The sequence below is a fragment of the Acomys minous genome (genome assembly GCF_964271855.1).
Source record: "Acomys minous genome assembly, chromosome: 15".
In the NCBI taxonomy this organism is placed as follows: Eukaryota; Metazoa; Chordata; class Mammalia; order Rodentia; family Muridae; genus Acomys; species Acomys minous.
In genome coordinates this window covers 56,855,803-56,876,147 of record NC_140497.1, presented here as the reverse complement: position 1 = coordinate 56,876,147, position 20,345 = coordinate 56,855,803, and the positions used below count along the sequence as shown (strand labels likewise).

The 20,345-nt window shown below is 46.4% G+C and overlaps 1 protein-coding gene across 4 annotated transcripts in view; it reads left to right on the top strand.

Annotated features, from left to right (window-relative positions):
* The window catches only part of TEC (tec protein tyrosine kinase), a 110,502-nt gene that overhangs the window by 67,546 nt on the left and 22,611 nt on the right, over positions 1–20,345 (top strand). For 3 of the 4 annotated variants that reach the window (XM_084760395.1, XM_084760393.1, XM_084760394.1), the window contains 5 exons: positions 9,777–9,881; positions 13,257–13,338; positions 14,233–14,361; positions 17,300–17,340; positions 18,366–18,538. In XM_084760395.1, the coding sequence (XP_084616521.1) occupies positions 9,777–9,881; positions 13,257–13,338; positions 14,233–14,361; positions 17,300–17,340; positions 18,366–18,538 (530 nt within the window). The remainder of the gene's footprint in view (positions 1–9,776; positions 9,882–13,256; positions 13,339–14,232; positions 14,362–17,299; positions 17,341–18,365; positions 18,539–20,345) is intronic. The other variant, XM_084760396.1, reaches the window with a different exon arrangement.

Genomic DNA, 20,345 nt, shown 5'->3' with positions numbered 1-20,345 from the left:
GTTGAGGACATGCTGTGTCAGAGCCTATCTTTTTTTTTTTTTTTTTTTTTTGGTCTGTTTTAGCTTGTAGGCAAGGAACTGAGCCTAACAGGATATGAAACTCTGTAATGGTACTAAATGGCATGATGGTGGGATAGTGGTGAGTGTACCAACAGGTTCCTCATAGCTGGAACTGAGAGAAAAGGGCGGGAGAGGATACATGGCACACAGTCAAGCAGGCATGCGAGCACCTAAGAACTGCTCACAGAGAGCATTGGCTCCAACAGACAGCCATTTTATCAAACCCAAATACGTTGTCAGCTTTCCCTCGCTTTCTTCATATTTTGTTTATGTTTGGCTTGTTAGTTTGTTTTGGTTTCATAGCTGCATAAGAGCTACAAGCATAAAACATTTACACTCCATGTGATGTCAGGCCATAGCCAAGTGATATCAAATTAGTTAAATGTGGATAGCATTGAAGAATTCAGGACTGGGTTAAAATTCTGGGATGATTGTGACTTTGAGTAAATTAATTATCTTTTCCATGGCTTGCCGTCTTCATGTGCCAACTGGAGTAGCATGAGTTCTCGTGCTGTGATGCTGTGGGGACTAATAGGAGGTGATCTGTGTACAAGACTCGCTTGCCCACAGTGAGTGAGTGTTAGCAATAAATGCAGTGTAATTAATTGTCTATAGGTGCCCATAGGTATCCTAGCTTGACAAACCTGGTGGTGGGCAAAGTATTTTAGGTGGAAGGGTTCTGAGAGACATGGACTCAGTGTGGGCTGTGCCTTGTGATACTCAGTTGGCCTCATAATGTTTCAGAGGCTCAGTTTCCTGTCAGCTTCCTAGGGTTATTGTGGAAGATAATTTACATTAGTGAGGGTTCTCCAGAGCAACAGAAACAGTACGGTAAAAGTGTGTGTGTGTGTGTGTGTGTGTGTGTGTGTGTGTATGTGTGTATGTGTGCGTGTTATGTGTATGTATTTGCACAAATGTATGTATGGGTTTGTTATATATTACATATATAAGATTGGTTATAGGAACGGGCTTCTGTGACTATGGGATGAGAAGTCCCACAGCCGCCTGCCACCTGCCAGAGATGATTTAGGTCAAGTCATACGTCTTGAGAATCATGGGAACCGGTGGTGGAACTTTTCAATCTGTAGCAAGAAAATTGAGACCTAACGGGGAAGAGGCTGTGCCATTTGTCCCCAAAGCCTAAAAGCTGGAGCTCTGCTGTCCGCGGGCAGAACAGATGGGGTTTCCAATTCCAATCCAATTCTCTCTTCCTTGAGAGAATACCCGACACAAGCAGCTCAAGGATGGAAAGGTAGATTTTTGGCGCAGAGCTTGCAGGCATCCACTGTGGCATCAGGAGCTTGCAGCTGCTAGGCACATTGCACCAACCGTGTGCAGAAAGTGATGGAATCTGGTGCGTAGCCTCCTTTCTCCTGTTTGTTCAGCACGGGATCCTAGCCCGTGGGGTGGTGCCACCTAACATGTAGGGAGGGTCCCCCGGCTTCAGCTAGCCTAATCTAGATTACCCTTCATAGATCTGCTCACGTTTTGACCAACAGGACAAGAGGAGACTCAAAGGAGGAAAGATGGGTTTAAGGGTACAGTCTTTGCCGGGGAAGTCACGATGGCAGGAAGGGCTCACGCCTATGGGAACAGGAACCTGCGTCTGCTCTCATCTTCACAGACCAAAAAGAGATGTTACAGAAGAGGAGCTGGGCTGACATCCCAAGGCCTGCTCCCCAGTTCCTCCATTGGCCTCCACCTTCCGAAGATTCCATAATCTCTGTAAAGGATGCCGTCATCTGGGCCATCCAAACATACCAGCCAGTAAGCCAGTTCTGGAGGAGGGCTCTCCTGCTTCCAGTGCCTTTGCCACCTAGTAGGTCTGTCGCTCTAGGCAGTCTCTGTTTTATCTCTCACTGAAGCTGGTGAGAAAGTGAGCGTGTTCTGGGGTGGTGCACAGGGTACTTCATGCTTTGCAAAGCCCACAGAGGCTGTGCATAAGAGAACACTGTTCCCCACCACTAGAAAGCGTTACTGCCACGTCTGAGTGTGAGGCAGCCTTTTTAGCTTGGCATGTTTGAGTGTGAGGAGTCCTCACTTCCCTTTTATTTTCAGTTTTGTGGGCAGGAAAAAGGCTGCATAAGTAACATTTACACGGAAAAAAGTAAAGATGTAGCCATTTCTCCCCAGGCCCCAATATTCACAGAAATATAGAGTTGACTGTAGCACTCATGAAGGAATTGTCTTACTGAAAGAAATGTTAAGGAGTTATCGAGAGAGAGAGAGAGAGAGAGAGAGAGAGAGAGAGAGAGAGAGAGAGAGAGACAGACAGACAGAGAGACAGAGACAGAGACAGAGACAGACAGGGGCCAGGGGACAGAGAGAAAGAGACAGAGATAAAGACAGAGAGGGGGGAGAGAGAGAGAGAGATGAAGGGAGACAGAGAGCGGAGGGAGGGGGGAGAGAGCCCTCCATATTTCTGATGGTAAGCCAAATTTGAAGCAAGCTTTAATTAATTACTGGCCAGGTTGATGGGCTCTAGCCAGGCCCATCTCTGGGTTTCCACAAAATGGCCTCAGTCACATTCTGCTGGGGCTTAAAAAGGCAAAACCCACAATTCCTGCATTTCCCATCAGGTCCAATCAGGGTAACCATGCATCCTGACGTATTTCCTGCCCACATACCTCCCACCAACATATGGTCCAGCACATCCTGTGTGGTTAGGTCAAACAAACATGTTTAGGGGGTGAAAACCAGAGGGTTGTTATCTCCCATGAACAACAGCCTCCGGCATTTCAGGAAGTCTGTCCTTAGGCAAAGGGCTTATAGGTTAGAGGTATTTTTGTTTCATGGATCTCTAAGGCACAGAAAGTAAAATTTAAAAGATAACTTTGGCTTTCAACCTAGGCATTGCTGTGCCTACATTACATGCACCATGAGAGAGCAGAAACAGGTATCTCTACAGAAGGTGGTTTCCAGGTCCTTCCAAACACTCGCAGTTGCTTGTTAAATAGTCGCTCAAACCCTTCCCAGCTTTGCACGGCCTGATCATCCCTTGGTTTTCTCCGTCATGGCTCATGGTGTCACTCAGACTCAAAACCGTTTCCTGAGGTTCATGCACAATGCTCTCACTTGAAACAGCAGCTCGAAAAATGGGTGCAGGCCAGGAGGCCAGCAGGGAACTTGCTGAATTTCAGGTGAGACACAGTGAGGTTCTGAACAAGGCCCCCACAGTGGTACACAGGGTGAGCGAGGCACAGCAGGGCTTTGGAGGACGAGTCCACAGACCTCTGTGAGCACCAAGATGTGATAGGAAGAGGGTAAATGCTTCTGAAGATTGTATGCCCCCAACAATAGTTACTTTTTTGAAAATATGGCTTGTGATACAGCGTTCCTTGCTACCTGTTGAGACTTGCTCAGGGCAGGACCCCAGTTCCTAGACCTTCTATGTGAGCACTGCCTAATTTGGCCTCAAACAGCCTTTCTCTGGCTTATGCTCTACACTTCTGATCCACCCTGGTTCAGCCATTGTGCATTTCTTTCAGTTCCTCAAATATTCTCAGAGCTCTTTTGTTTTTGCAGCCTGGAACCTTCTTTGCTTTCTGTACAGAGAAGCTGTTATTTATCCTTTGAAACCCAGGCCTGCGTGCTGCTTCCTCAAAACTCCCAGCTTCTCCCCATCAACCTCCGTGCTTTCTCATTCCCCAATGGCAGCCAGCCTCTTCTTCCACCAGTAGCATTCCCGTGAAGACTTATAGACACCTTCTGCCCCCATTCCAACCCCGAGACGTCAGCACACAGCCCTCGAACTGTCTGAATAAGGCCATGAGGAGACAACTCAAAAGTGTGTCCATGTGAGTTTGGGTGCCCACAGAGGCCAGAAGAGGATACCTACCGGGCCTCTCGCAGCAGGAGTTACAGGCTGTTGGGAGCAGCACATTGTGGGCTCTGGGACCAACGTTCGGACACTTGGAAGAGCAGCAAGCATCTTAACTGCGGAGCCACTTTCCCAGCCTTTCAGTCTTCCAGCTGCGAGACAGGATAGGAAAAAAGGGATAATTAAGGGGTCCTGGAAAGAGAAAGAAACCCCTCATTTTGGAGTCATTTCCTGCTGGCGGAGAATCCAAGAAATTTCATCACAACAGACAAAATCAGGATAGCCTGTATCAGTGAATTAAATATGTCTAGTGAGTGACAATTGAGGCATCAAGTTGAGGAGTAGATATGGGATGGAGATAGGAAAGATGTCTTCTTCAAGGCCGTCAAATACAAATAGCCAAAACACTAAGAATATAACATTTATATAATTCCTGATTGTGTCATGGTTCTTCTGGCTGAAGGTAATCTATTGTATATATGTGTAATAATATAAATGTATACGTTAAAAAAAAAAAAGATAGCCTGTGGGGCACGTGCCCTCCAAGGGCTCTTCTTGCAGGGATGTTCAACAGCTCACTTAGAGTCAGAATGTCTTTGACTTTGATCTTAACTCAATTAGCACTCTTCTCTCATTGCCTAAATCCAGGGCATCTCATAAAACCATTGCATGAGAAGAGGAATTTTATTAAGAGAATTAAGGAGCTCAAATGATTTTTTTTTTAACTTTGTGGGCTTTTGTCGTTTGTTTGTTTTTGCTTTTCTTGTTACTGTTTTGGCTTTTTGGTGACAGGGTTTTCTGCTGCCTTGGAACTTGCTGTATAGACCAGCCTGGCCTCCAAAGTCAAAGAGAGACTTCCTCTGCCTCCTCAGCCCTGGGATTAAAGGTGTATACCACCACCGACCAGGCTTTAAGCCTCTCTTTCATCTTTGAACCCTGTAAGGCATATCCTTTGAGCTTTATAATTAAGCCACAAAAGTCAGATGTGAGGGCAAGCTGGCTGCGACATCTGTGCTGCTGGCTGTGACGTCTGTGCTTCTTGCCAGAGGTGATTTGCCTTATCTGCCTGGCTGGGTGGCTCCTTTCTCTCTGACTCCACTTGCCTCAGGTTCTTCAGAAAGTTGCATCCCATGGGAGAAGGACAGACTCGAGGACTGTTCTCCAGCAGGAATATACAAGTCTCTGCACCTGGCTACAAAGCCGAGTGAAACCTCCTGAGAAAACACTTGCTTGAGTGTTCTCCCTCACACCCCTCCCCAGCTCTTCTGGCTCAAGTGGGCATCACCCCATATCTCCACTTTGCTCCTCCCCAACTCATCCTGAAGTTCTCCCTGATGGAATCAGCGAGCTGGCTTTACAAGAATGGAGGTCTTCAGGCCCCCAGTGCCTATGTTCATCTGTCTCTCCACTGCCACTGACAGGACTACTGGGAGATCTTTGGGTCTGAAAGTCCAAATACCAATTAGGAGCTTTTCATAGAGCATGTGCATACATTTTTCCAGTGTCAAAGTCACCCCGCTTTCCCATAGGCAGTGACCTGCCTCTGACATTTGCCTGTAGAAACCCTGGTTGAAATGTTTTGGAAGCTTACCACACCTTCCTGCTGCAGAATAGTCTCCCAAGGGCAGCGCGATAAATTCCATCCTTGCCTGAGTCCCTGGCCTCCGGGAGTGAGGGATGAGGGCCCACAGGATTTCTGTGCTACCTCTGAGGTGTCTACAATGAACACACATGACTTGTTAATAGAAGGGTGGGGCTCCTGCCTGTTGGTGGGTGCAGACCTGAGGAGCCAGGTGGAGACCTTGCCCGACCAGATACTGTGTGGCAGGTTATGTACAAGCCCCTCCTGACCCTTCCATCCTGCCGCATTCTTTCCTCAGTCACTCTGGTCCGCCTTTGTTTTTTATCTAGCAAATAATTCCAAGTCTGTTCCTTTGAGCCCGACATTCTTTTAAGCATTTCTGCAGCTTTAGTTCGTTTAAGCCTCGTACGAAGCCTGCGGGATTGATACTCTTATTATTCTCGTTTTACAGATGAGGAGAGTCATGTAGGAGTGTAATTTTTTTCATTGTATGGCTTGTTCATTCTGTTGGGGGGTCTCTCTTTCTGCCATGCCACTTCTGACACAGAGGCCACAGCTCTCTGAATATCTTTTTGTGGTTGTTTTGAGACAGAATTTCTCTAGACCTGTGACAGAAGGGGACCTCCTCCCCCACCATATGAGTTCTCATCCAGATAGCCTGCTTGAGCATCTTTTTAATATGTAGCACTTGGTGTATTATATAGTGACTTGTGTGTCAGTTTTCCCCAGAGGTAAGCTGCAGTTTTATTATCTGTAAAATGGGTCTTACATTGTAGGGTAACTGTGCATAGGGCTTTAGAGTATAGCCCTGGCTATAATGGAACTTACTCTGTAGACTACACTAGCCTCAAACTCACAGAAATCCTCCTGCTTCTGCTTCCAGAGTGATGAAATTAAAGGCACATGTCACCACTGCCCAGCTATTCTTGTCTTGTGATTTTTAAATTTACTTTTCTTGTTGTTTTGTTTTGTTTTTGAGGCAGGGTTTTTCTGTGTAGCCTTGGCTGTCCTAGACTCACTTTGTAGACCAGGCTGTCCTGGAACTCACAGCAATTCGCCTGCCTCTGGTCTCCCGAGTGCTGGGATTAAAGGTGTATGCCACCACGCCCGGCCATAATTTACTTTTTATTTTTTGCTCTTGACACCACTATTAATACAAGTCAGATGGACATTGTGAAACCAAAGAGAAAGGAAAGAAGGAAAATCAAGATGGCACAAAGGCAAAGTCACCAAACAATAGTGTTGCCACTCTCATGCTCAGAAGGCGGAGGCGCTGACATTTTTCTGAGGTTGCCTCTAGCCAACTGTGGGGGTTGAAGGTTGCAAGTGGTTAGGGGAATGGGTGGGAAGGAAGTGTAGGTTGAGTGCTCAGTCCTTCTCTCAGGAAGGAAGGAGAAGAATGAAGGCCGTAGGCTGGCCCACAGGCAGGGGCTTGATTTAGATGTCTACAGGCAGAAGCAAGTGCTTAGATGAGAGCAACCAGGCAGCGTGTTTCTCTCCGAGGCCCTGGCTGTCCTGTCTAGCTATGTAGACCGGGCTGACCTTGACCTTGAACCAGGCTTAGAGAGCTTCCATGATCAACATCCCCAGTGTCCAGTCTGGGGCTTGACCTCTCCCACCCCTTGTAGCTGGGGCATCTTAAGGGCCAGCGGGCTTTGGCAGCAGTAGAGGTCCTCAGAGACTGTCTTCAGCGTGTGTGAGCTGTGGGCTCCCCATCCACAGTGTGAGGAGAACGGGCCTACCTCATGGGATGCTGTGAGCACAGAGCTGAAATGCAGCTGGGAGATGCGAGCTGCAGGCTTTCAGCTACCATGTCCTTTTTCTCTTGTCTTAGATGACCGTGCTAAGATCTTAGAATGCCACCGAAAGGCAGGAGGGAGAAGCTGAGAGCCTGCACCTGGGGTGGCTGTGGGCCTTTCAGTAAAGTAGTCAGAGCTTCCCCCCAGCCCCCGCTGCCCCCCAAAGGAAGGGCAAGGAAGGGAGGATGCCATCTGGTGGGGCTGGTGGTCTCTGGAGAGCAGCCCTGAGGACGCAGCTAAGTGTGAGGAGGACAGGCAATCTGCAGCCCACTTGCAAGGAACCAAGGATAGACCCTTAAGATGGATTAGCGTATCTGGAGCTACAGGGAGGGAAGGAGAGAAGGAAAAAAGGAGGGAGAGGAAGGAAGGAAGGGTAGGAGGGCGGGGATGAATAATGAACAACTGGCTGAGAGTGTGTGTGTGTGTGTGTGTGTGTGTGTGTGTGTGTGTGTGTGTGTGTGCGCACGTGCACGCGTGCCTGTGCTAGTGAGGTAACAGAGACCTGAGGCTATTGGGGGAGACACTGCTGATGGACCAGAGCAGGACAGGTTGAAATCTTTTGTTTCCCCTCTTTGAGACAGGGTCTCACTATGTAGCCCTGGCTGTCCTGGAACTTACTATGGAGACCAGGCTGGCCTCGAACTCACAGAGATCCGCCTGCCTCCACCTCCTGGGTCCTGGGATCACAGGCGTGCACCACTATACCTGGACTGTGAAGTTTTTATCTTTTAAGATATCATGCACAGTCTTGGGCACAGAGTGGAGGAGAGGAGAGGTCAGGGCTGTGGCCAGAGGAGAGACTGCAGAGCGCTGGATTGAAGTGGGGGAGGGGCGGTGTAGCCTAGGCTAAGCAAGTGCTCCCTGATCCTGAGCTACGCTGGCTTTCTCCATAGCCCTCCTCTCCCGCTCTTCTCTTTTGCTTTCTGAAGACAGCTCTCACTTAGTTGCCCAGGTTAGCCTTCAACTTTCTGTTTCATTCATTTGTTTTTGCTTTTGTTTGTTCGGTTGGTTTGGTTTTTCCAGACAGGGTTTTTCTCAGTAGCCTTGACTGTCCCTGGACTGTGCAGACCAGGCTGGCCTCAAACTCACAGAGCTCCACCTGCCTCTGCCTCCCTGAGTGCTGGGGATTACAGGCACGCGCGCATCACCACGCCTGGTGCCGCCTTCAACTTTCTGTATAGCCCCAGCAGTCCTTCAACTCTTGATCCTTTTGCCTCAGGAACCTGAGTAGCCAGGATACAGACCTGTAATGTCAGGTCTAGCTTAAAGTGGACCTTTATTTTATTTTATTTTTAAAATGATTTCTAATGGTTGATTCCAGGGATAGTCAATTACTTTCTTTTCTTTCTTGTTCCCGTTCTTTCCCTTCCCTTCTCTTCTTTCTATGCTTTATTATATAAATATGCCCCCAAAGTAACCTTAGTCTTTGGAAGACTGTTTGCATGCCATGCTTCATTGTATTATTGAGCAAATATTTTCTATCTGTACACTATGTTTGCTGTTAGGTTTTCATGTGCACATGTTCCTAGATCCTTTCACGTGGTCCTTCTTTGTATCCTTTTGGATTCTTCCCTAGAATGAACTTCCAGGCATGGAATCAATGTGCTCAAGGGTCTGGCTGGGTGCTGATAAAATGGCTGCTGGCTGACCTGCAGGGAGCAGGGAGCCTCCCCGCACTACTGTCCCAGTCAAGCTTTGTGTGTTCCTGGGCAGTCCACACCTCAATTATCCTTAACACCGTGCTGCTCCCCGGGGAGGCTCGCGCATAAGGAGGAACGCAGGAGGGCGTGCAGTTGGCTGCAATGTGCGTCAGTGACTCAGGAACTGGAGTCCCGTGTGTTTGGTCGTTAGGTGTTTGTTTGTTTGTTTTTTAAGTGAACACTATGTTGAACAAAGGCGTTTCTAGAGAGAAAGGTAGCAATGAAGGGGAGTTTATGCCTCCATTTCTGAGGTTTATATTTTTTATCTCTGAAGCAAGGACAGAACAAGTTCGTCATTAGAAATGAAAGAATCTAATGACTTTCATTATAGTCATCACAGTGTTAATAATTTTAACAGCTAAGGGAAATGTGATTGGTGTAATTATTAAGGAAGTTGTATTTCATCCATGTACACGTGTGTGCACACGTGTGTGTGTGTGTGTGTGTGTGTGTGTGTGTGTGTGTCTGAAGATGGCTTTGTTTCTCAATAATTGTCCACCCCACCTCCCAACTGGCCTGGAACTTGTCACTCGGGCTAGTCGGCTGGCCACCAAACCATGGAGAACCGTCTCTTTGCATTGAGAATACAAGCATCTACCTGTGCGTGGCTATTTCTACATGGTCGCTGGGGTGTCAGACTCCAGTCCTTAGGCTTGTGAGGCAAGCAGTTTACCAAGTGGGCTATCTTTGGTTGTCATGCCTGCTTTAAATAACAATCTTTTTGAGTCAGTAATTTTTCATGAAATTTCATGAAATTAAATAGTTTTCTTATGTCCTGTGATTGTGAAGCATCGCCTCCTTTTCTCTTTTCGCAGAAAAAGTACAGAAAGGGATTCATCGACATTTCAAAAATCAAGTGTGTGGAAATAGTGAAGAATGACGACGCTGCCATCCCCTGTCAAAATAAGTATCCCTTCCAGGTGCGTTGGCAGCTTGTGGCAGCTTGTGGCAGCGTGCTGCTGGCCTTGTCCTGCTCCCATTTGACGTTACTGTGCCGGGTTTGGTGGCTGTGCATGTGTGTGCGTGTGTGTGTCTGTCTGTCTGTCTGTCTGTCTGTGTGTCTGTGTGTGTCTGTGTGTGTGTCTGTCTCTGTGTGTGTGTGTCTCTGTGTACCTGTGTGTGTCTGTGTGTCTGTGTGTGTTGTGTGTGTGTCTGTGTGTGTGTGTATATGTCTGTATGTGTGTGTCTGTGTATGTTGTGTGTGTCTGTGTGTGTCTGTGTGCATGTGCGTGTGTCTCTGTGTCTGTGTGTGTCTATGTCTGTGTGTGTGTCTGTGTGTTTGTGTGTGTGTGTCTGTATCTGTGTGTGTGTGTGTGTTTGTCTGTGCCTGTGTGTCTGTATCTGTGTGTGTGTGTGTCTGTGTATGTGTCTGTGCATGTGTCTGTGTGTCTGTGTGTGTTGTGTGTGTCTGTGTGTGTCTGTGTGTGTCTGTATCTGTGTGCATGTGTGTGTGTGTCTGTGTGTTGTTTTTTTCTCTGCTCCTTTGTCATCTTCGTAGTCCTTGCTCCTCTTCATTAACAGCTTAGGTCTCTGGAAGCCAATTTCTTTTCATTTTGGCTGCTGTAGTCTGCCGTTGGGCCCCAGTCACTAAGCCCCAACATTTTCCTGCGGGTCCCTTTAACCATGGAGTGTAGACAGTGGGCACTAGGACTGAACAAAGTACACTAGAATTTTTTCCTGTGAACTTTAGAAGCTGGAAAGTTGCTAGCATGAATTATTTCAAACAGAGATGAGATGCAAGGGCTTCCGCTGATGAAAAAGGTAATAGCAGCGGTATATATGTCGATAAGATGCCATAACAGTCTTATCACACAGATGACAGGATGGTTCTACTGTTCTTGCTTTTGACCAAGAAGAGTGAGGCTCACGGATTTTAAGTGGCTTCTTCAGAGCCACTTCGTAAATGAAAATACAGCCAAGGATATGAACTCGTTAGGAAGAAAAAAGGCATTGAAAGGATCTGACAGGAAAGGGCCTGTCAGATGAACTTTACTAAGAGAGGTATGGGCTGGAGCACTTAAAATGGGAGAACAGTGAGGAGAGCATGCTTTGGCCTTGAGAGAGACAAGGAGGATGTACACTGTGGCAGTGCAGTGGGGCTCTGAGTGGAGAGAGTCTTCAAATCTACATAGCAAAGGGAGTTTCTGACTCTTACAGGTTTCCTTGTGGCAGGCATGGCATGAACGGGGGTTTGTAGAAGGAAGGAGACTGGTACCCTAGAATCTTTCCCAGGCAGTCAAACTGCCCGAGATGCCAACATTAGATGTTTATTATGCAGATTAAGGGCAGTATTTCTAGAAATTCTTGTGACAATACAAAATGTCCCAATGCTACTTAGCTAATAGATAGAGCTGGATTTGTTCCATCAGTAGCCATCCTGGCTGCCATATACACTAAGCCAGGCAGTGTCTGCAAGGTGGTTAGACCAAATTAGGGAGTCAATAAATTATTATGCTCAACAGATTACTATTATAACAACACTGTAGATTTTGGGGGACGGTCCAAGCTCAAGTTTTTCTTTCCAGATATGTCTGCCAATTCAGGATGACTTTTCTGGTACACTAGAATTCATTATTTAGTGCAGAGCTGGCTGCACAGGCAAACCTGAGTAAGGTATGGAAACCGTGTAGCGAATATGAAAACACCTCTCCACATCCCTGCTAGCACAGTGTCTCTGGTACTGCCACTCACATTCTGTCTTGCAATCTGACATTTCTAGATATATCTCAGAAGGAGGCTCATGTTTGACGCTTTTTTTGTGTGTCTTGGGTAGCCCTACCCAAATGTAGCTGTTGAAATGGATGTACAGCTGTGACCAATGAGATAGGGTTTACCTTTTAGTCTAATGGGCACACTGTGTTTTAGTCAGCCAGGGAGTTTCTGCCTTGCGACTGACTGTTACGGATAGCATCTCAGAGCAGGGATGGGATTCCTAGGTTAGTTTCCAAGGCCAATAATTAATATAAAAATACAAAATAAAACTAATCATTCCATAAGGGCCCCCTTGAAAAGAAGCCTAACGTGAGCAAAGCCTGTGTTAGGAGCCAGTACCCTGAATGTCGGCATTACCTGTGAAATGGTAACGGACACTCAGCTGGGGCAGGGGTAGGGGTACCATTCATGGTACCTGCTGTGTGAATGGGGCCTGCTGACGTCACACAGGCAGGTAGGGTGTTGGCTAGGCCTTCATTTCCTGTCTATAATATGGAAATGCTCATCTTTGATGGTGGAATGGAGTTAACATCTATGAGGCCCGTGGCCTCTGTAAGACTCAGAGCTTATTAAAGCTAGATACTGCATTCACCAATGGGACAAAAGGAAATGACGGGAGCAATACTGAAGCTCATCCAAAATATTATTTAGAAAACTACTGGATTGGATTAAGTCCTGTGGCACAAAGTTTATTCACAGAACTTTAGTTAAAAATGAAGTAAACATCAAGATCAATGAAACATCCTGGTAGCTGTTTCTCTCTGTGAAGACACAATCTTGGGTCTGATCAGTCAGTAGGTTCCTTGAGGACCTGAGTACCTCAGTGCCCACATAAAAAGAGCCAGGTGTAGCTGGGCACAGTGGCACACACCTGTAATTCCAGCACTCAGGGAGGCAGAGCAGGCATATCTCTGTGAGTTTGAGGCCAGCCTGGTCTACAAAGCAAAGTCCAGGACAGCCAAGACTACACAGAGAAACCCTGTCTTGAACAAACAAACAAACAAACAAACAAACAGCCAGGGGTGGTGGTGCCTGCTTGTAATCCCAGCCCGGGGAGGTGGAGGTGGACAGGCAGATGGGGTGGTGAAGAGTGGGGGCTATTGGCCAGTCGGCCTAATCTATTTGGTAAATTCTAGGCCATTGAGAGATTCTGTCTAATTAGCTAGTGGTGCCTGAAAGACAATACCCAAAGTTGTCCTCTGGCCTCTACACACACACACACACACACACACACACACACACACACACACACACTCTCACACCACATGTACACACACACATCCCACATTCATATATACACCTCCCACATGTACATACACACACACACACACACACACACACACACACACACACGCACACACATTCCACAATCATTTATAAAACGTACATCCCACTTGATGAAATTAAGAATTAGATGCATTTTTTAAACTAAGGAATCTAGTTGGAAACTGGATTTCTGCAGTAATGGATTTGTTTCCAGCCACCCAACAACCACTTATCAGTACCTGTAGTATCAGGGCTCTGCTAGATGGAAGTGCTGTGTCTAAGTATTGTCACCAGTTTCATCTTTTGTTCTATTCTAGGTTGTTCATGATGCTAACACACTTTATATTTTTGCACCTAGTCCACAAAGCAGGGACCGATGGGTGAAGAAGTTAAAAGAAGGTAAAAACTTCTATTATTATTATAGAATTATCTATAATTCTATCCTATTATTCTATATAATATTAGGATATCTCACACACACACAGAACCAGACCTATTGCTAATATAGCTCTTGCATTTGTAATAAATTATGACTATCTCTCCGAGCACAGTCAGTTATGGTAAGTGATAACACATTGAAAACAGTTTTCCTTTTTTTATAATCTTATTTCTTTCTACTTGAATGCTTTCTTTTCTAATAAAAACGTAACGCCCATATATCACACAGTGTGGTTGGGGGTGATGACGCACGGGCCTTTGTGACAGCAGGATTTGTTTTTCGTAAGAAATTGCCTGTCACACACACCTGGGTTCGGATGGAGTCACACAGCCACGATGAAGCTTAAATGACAGCTTGTCTTGCACACACTTTGATGGAACACAGTGACAGTGGGCATTGGTGCACCGTGGGGTAACAGTGACTCACACAGTGACAGTGGGCATTGGTGCACCGTGGGGTAACAGTGACTCACACAGTGACAGTGGGCATTGGTGCCCACCGTGGGGTAACTGACTCACACAGTGACAGTGGGCATTGGTGCCCACCGTGGGGTAACAGTGACTCACACAGTGACAGTGGGCATTGGTGCACACCGTTGGGGTAACAGTGACTCACACAGTGACAGTGGGCATTGGTGCCCACCGTGGGGTAACAGTGACTCACTTCTTATCACATGAGTGTTTCCCCCAAAAGGGGCAGGGGGCAAAGAAAGAGAACCATCTAGATATTGAACATATATCATCACAATGATGTCTCATGGCAAGCATGCGGGCCAAGGAAGAAGTAATCATTGACAGTTACTCACTAAATCTCCAGCTTTATTTTCACTAACCATTCATGTCTGTGAATTGCAGAAATAAAGAACAACAACAACATCATGATTAAATATCATCCTAAATTTTGGGCAGACGGCAGTTACCAGTGTTGTAGACAAACAGAAAAACTAGCGCCTGGATGTGAAAAATACAATCTTTTTGAGAGTAGTAAGTATTCTTCTGATTCCTCAGTTGCCGTGGACTCAGAATGTGTATGCTGGTGGTGTTAGGGGAAGTGATGGGAATTTGACTCTGATCAAGCTGACCACACTACCTAGAAAAGTGCAAACGCAAGGTGGATCCAGCCTCTAAGAGGGATGCTGCCTGCTTAGCAGTGGGTCCCTATCCAAAGAGGCGAGGTCTCTTTGGAGAGCTTTTATCACAACAGTTAGTGAGGCCTGATAAAACGAATCAGTTAAAAGTGTGGACTACAGGTGGGATAGTCCTAGGCTCAGATGCAGGGTGGGAGACTAATTCTTTTTTTCCCCAGATATTGAATAAATCTGAAACAATCATCAAGTGTATTTATAGTGATTTAATAAAATTGACTAAGCATAAAATACATGTGAAAATGTTATGCACTTCATAATACAGACCACTTGTATCGTTTTCTTTTTTCCCCATTTTTATTATGTTTCTTTTTTAACATATACATTTATATTATCACACATGAATAAAATAAATTACATACAGCAGGAAGAACCATGAGCCAATCAGGAGTTATACAGATAGTATATTCATAGTGATTTGGCTATTTGTATTTGTCAGACTTGAAGTAAACATCTTCCCTATCTTGTTGGGTCTAAATTTCTGAATGAAAATCAGTATCTATCATATCTCATCTATATTAACTTGAAACTCATTTCTGCTACAGACAGAATTCTGCCTAAAAATGGGCAAGCTTAGATGCAGGCAGAGTTGACGGCTGAACTCTGCCAAAACAGGGTAAGCAAGTCCTCAGTAATTCCTGCTTCGCAAATATGTCTGTCAGATATATTGGGCCAGAAGGCTGAAAATCATGCTCCAACATTATAGAGAATGTTGGATGACTGTTCAGGCAGTAAATTGTCTCAGTCATTTTTTTTTCCATTTTGGAAGTTACTAACCTGCACTTCCAGTTCACTCAGGTATTTGAGTTTTATTTCTTCTCAAATCTCTGATGGGGTTGAAGACCAGATAGTTTAGTCTTACAATTAAGCTTAGTTGGTTAGGGGTTAAGATGTTTCTAGATCAAGGGAGGCTAATTCTTTACCCAGGAGCCTTATAAACCGTTTCTGTGAGAGCGTGTGTGAGGAGGATGGGATGTCCCATGCTGCCACCTTGCATCGTGGTTACCATTGAGTCAGCATCAATGTGACTTCCACGGACGGGGATGATGGCTATTGGTCAGGGCTTAGGCAGGGACACTCTGTATCATCTGGGGCAGTCATCCTGACATTAACCCAGCACATACACAGGTGAGACCCAAGCTTCCACGCTGTTGCTACTATATAAGTAAAGTCCAGCCTGACTTGCTGGAGAAGTGACTGAGACATTCCAGGTAGTTAGGACCAATATTTTCTTAGTGTCTCATGTGGTGAGACAGAGGCCAGCGTCTGGCCCAGGGCTGGCAGGCATGCTTCTGTAGTGGCCCTAGAGGTGGCACTAGAGATTGTTCCAACTCTGACGTTCTCGCTCCTTTGGGAACTGAGTGATGAAAGGATCCAAGGAGGCCACAGAAAGTTTTTTATAGGGACAGATTCTAAAAATGCCCCACCCCTTTGATTAGAACTTCATCCATGTCCACTAACTGGATAAACATGTGCCACGCTGAACTCAAGCACCGTCGAGGGGCAGGCTACCAGAGCTGATGCATTCCTCAGTGCTGTCATCTTCATCTTCAGAGCATCTGCCCCAAGGCCCCCAGCGCATAGGAACTTTACATATACTCCTTCCCAATACACATGCACATAATAGCAATCAGAAAGTATAATTTATCATTTGGGCACAGTAAGAGATTAACTATGACACATGCCAATAAAATAGAACAGCCCCAATAACATGCTATAATAAAAGCTACCACATGCAACTTCTTACTGTGTTACAGACATACAGGCGCCAGCATTCCTGGCTTTTCAGATCAAGGGTCCAATATTCCACTTGTCTTTGGCGTATTTTGGGGCCATCACTCAGTTAGAAATGGCTGACGTGCATGCGATTACCACCACAGCTGGTACGAGAGCCCAGGTGGTCAAGTGGCTAATGGAGTGGACAGTGCATGTGGCGTGGACAGGCCTGACTAGGGATGATTCACCTCCGGGGAGGATGTGAGCCAGACACCTAGAGATTTCTATCACTTCTCAGAAGAGTGTACAAATGGAAGCTTGTGCGTTGCTCCATTTGATATTTCCACACTGTGCCTCTCACACTGTTGCAACTCAAACTGTGGAGCGTGAAGCCACAGATAAGGCACACGATTGGAAGCCAGTTATTGCACTTCTTCATGAATCTTTCTGTGATGCCAAAGACTGAACACGCTGCTAAGCACTCACTCTGTCAGACCCAGTTTGGATTTTGATTCACCAAGAGCAAGTGAGAGCCCAGATGATTCGGCAGCGAACACTGAGATCCCGGTGTTAGCACATGTTGGGAGTCGAGCACAGCGGTCCCCTGCCTGTGTGCTCATTCTGCAGGGAACATTGAGATCCTGGTGTTAGCGCATGTGGGAGTCGGGCACAGCGGTCCCCTGCCTGTGTGCTCATTCTGCAGGGGACACTGAGATCCTGGTGTTAGCGCATGTGGGAGTCGGGCACAGCGGTCCCCTGCCTGTGTGCTCATTCTGCAGGGGACACTGAGATCCTGGTGTTAGTGCATGTGGGAGTCGGGCACAGCGGTCCCCTACCTGTGTGTCTCTGAGATTCTGGTGTTAGCGCATGTGGGAGTCGGGCACAGCGGTCCCCTGCCTGTGTGCTCATTCTGCAGGGAGCACTGAGATGCTGGTGTTAGCATATGTTGGGAGTCGGGCACAGTGGTCCCCTGCCTGTGTGCTCACTCTCCACCACTAGTGACTTCCCCCTACCAGGTCTCCTGGGCTACCGTTGTGACCTACATCTATTGGCATTTTCAGGTATAAGGAAAACGCTGCCCCCAGCACCAGAAACGAAGAAGGTGAGTGAGTTCTGCCTTCATACGTCAAGTCCTTGAGATCCCCGTGTATCTCAGGAGGCACCATGGTTTATGGACTGTGTTATGTTCAGCCCTGCGATCTTGCTTCCTCCCAGGACCACCCTAGAGGCAGATGTGCTGCCAGAGCTCATTTCACTAGTTCTGGCTGTCAAGAGGAGCAGTTTAGTTCTTTAGCCTTTGTTGTTGGTGTTAATTTTATTAGTGTTACCTTCTGTGTTTGGCTGTAGATGGGCTTCAGGGGTGACAGTTTAAAGGAATGTTTCTGTCTTAAGAGCACAGCATACATCCCAGCACTCGGGGAGGCACAGGCAGGCAGAACACTGTGAGTTCGACGCCAGCCTGGTTTACGAAGTGAGTCCAGGGCAGCCAAGGCTACACGGAGAAACCCTGTCTCAGAAAAACAAAGCAAAGCAGAGCAAAGCAAAACAAAAGAACGCAACATACTAAAGAAGTGGCTTTGGAAACTTAGCGATATGCCTGTGGTGTGGGATATGGTGGAATAACATGTAATCTGGCCGTAGTCAGGACTTTAGCCGAAAAGAACAGTGGGTGACTGTGGGTGGGCTGCTTCAGCTGGAACTTAGGACTTACTATGTGGTAAATCCTCCACTGCATGGTGGCGTTGTTAAGAATAAATAAGACAAGATGTTATAGCCTGAGTGTGTGCTTTATGCATTGGTGGCATAAAGGAGTGCACATTGCTCAGAGTGGGGATCTGCTGAAAGAGCCCATGATGCACTGGTCTCGCACCACCTCTGGTCCTCTAGTCCGCCTAGGACCCACTCATGACCTGTCATCGCCTCTCTCTCTGGAAAACTATCTCTGACCCAAGAACAAACAAGCCATTGTCAACCAGAACCCTTGTAATGCTCAAGGCAGCAGTTCCATGGAGGGCTCACCTGGTGGGTTACCCTAGAGTAGGCTTTAACTCTATGGTGTTCTACTGCTGTGCCTCACGGTCAGTTTCCAATAGAAGCTGAATCTGCCAATGTTCTTTCTCTGTGTAGAGAAGGCCTCCTCCACCGATTCCCCCAGAAGAAGAGAATACCGAAGAAATAGTTGTAGCAATGTATGATTTCCAAGCAACAGAAGCACACGACCTCAGGTTAGAGAGGGGCCAAGAGTACATCATACTGGAAAAGAATGACCTCCATTGGTGGAGAGCAAGAGACAAGTATGGGTAAGTGTCGCCTTTGTGCGGGACTCTGAGCGGGTGTGAGTTATGTGCTGTGTGAAGTGGGTGCCCTCTAATTGCTTAAAGCAGACTAGTCCAGTTGGCCATACGGTGAATTTGCAGTATCGTGCGGTATACTTTAAAACATTTTGGTGTATTTTTGTTATTGGTATGTGTGTGCTTGGCTGCCTGCCTGCCATGGTGTGGTCAAAGGATGGCTGTGGAGTCGGTTCTCTCAGGGATCAAACTTGTTTGGTTTGAGTGGTTGATGCCTTTACCCACTGAGCCATCTCACCAACCCTGAAGTGTTGCCTTAGTGATCACTCAAAAATGCAAATTAACCAATTCCTGCCCTCCTGGAGTTAGAACACATTATGCTTGGTTCTTATTTACTAAAACTGTTCTGTCTTCCCTTCTTCCCACCCTCCTTCCTTTCACTCTTCCCTCCTTCCTTTTTTCCTTCTTTCCTTCCTTCTTTCCTCCTCTCCCTCCCTTCTTTGTACATATGTGCTAAGATCAAATTTGGATAACATATGCTATGCAATTGCTCTACATTTAGCTACATTTTTCCAAGAAAGAGAATTATTGTACCTTTCTTCTTCCAATTTTTTTCTCTCTCTGTATTCTCACATATAATGGAACAACTTATTTGAATTTTTCATTCTCTCTGTAAATGTGCATATAGGTATACATGTGTATATAGAATACATGTATATCTATACACAACAAGCATTGTTTGTACAGATAAGTTAAGGCTAATGGGGAGTGGCCCTTGGGCATGTGCCTCCACACTTGGCTTGGATATGTCTCTTGTGTTTTTCTTTTGTTTGTTTGTTTTGTCTTGTTTTTACAATATTCCTGTCCTCTTCTCATTTTTGATCTGTTGGTGAGACAGTTTATTCACTTCATAAAATGAACTGTCGTCTATATTAAGAGGACTGTCACCTTCTTGGAATGTTTGGCACACTCTGTGTCACCCTACTTCTTTGTCGTCTTGGAATTGGAAGCCTAGTCCCCTTAACAATGACCTCCAGCCATCCTGTTGTGAGTGCTGCTGAGGTTGCTCATGGTCAGGAGCTGCCCTCACTGCCACACCGTGGGTTTGCACAATGTGTCCCCTCTTGATGTGAGCATCTGCTAATGATTGCTATGTAGACCCAATCCTACATTGGGTGTTGCAAAAATGGTGCCCTTCCAGCCAAGGACAATACAGGCTGTAAACTTCAAACCCCTACCCAGATCCAGCCAATGGACAGGACATTCTCCACAGCTGAGTGGAGAGTGGGGTCTGACTTTCACACGTACTCTGGTTCCTCATATTTGACCATGTCCCCTGGATGGGGAGGCCTGGTGGCACTCAGAGGAAGGATAGCAGGCTACCAAGAAGAGACTTGATACCCTATGAGCATGTACAGGGGCAGGAGGTCCCCCCTCAGTCACAGTCATAGGGGAGGGGAGTAAGGGGAAAATGGGAGGTAGGGAGGAATGGGAGGATACAAGGGATGGGATAACCATTGAGATGTAATATGAATAAATTAATAAAAAAATACAATCTCAAAAAAAAAAAACAACCAAAAAAACAAGATGCTGCCCTTTCTAACTCTGCCACCACACCCAGCTATTAATTCTGCAGCACTGCCTCCCCAATGAGTGCATTAGTTACTTCAGGAAAGGCAGATAGAGCTGATCCTTAGCTCTCATGTTTCAGAGTGAGATGATGACTAGACTTCCTCTGGTGAGCACAGTGGTACCCAGTGGTTTTCCTTAGTGTTGTGGGTGCTTTTGTGTTAGGCTTTAATCCAAAGTAGTCATC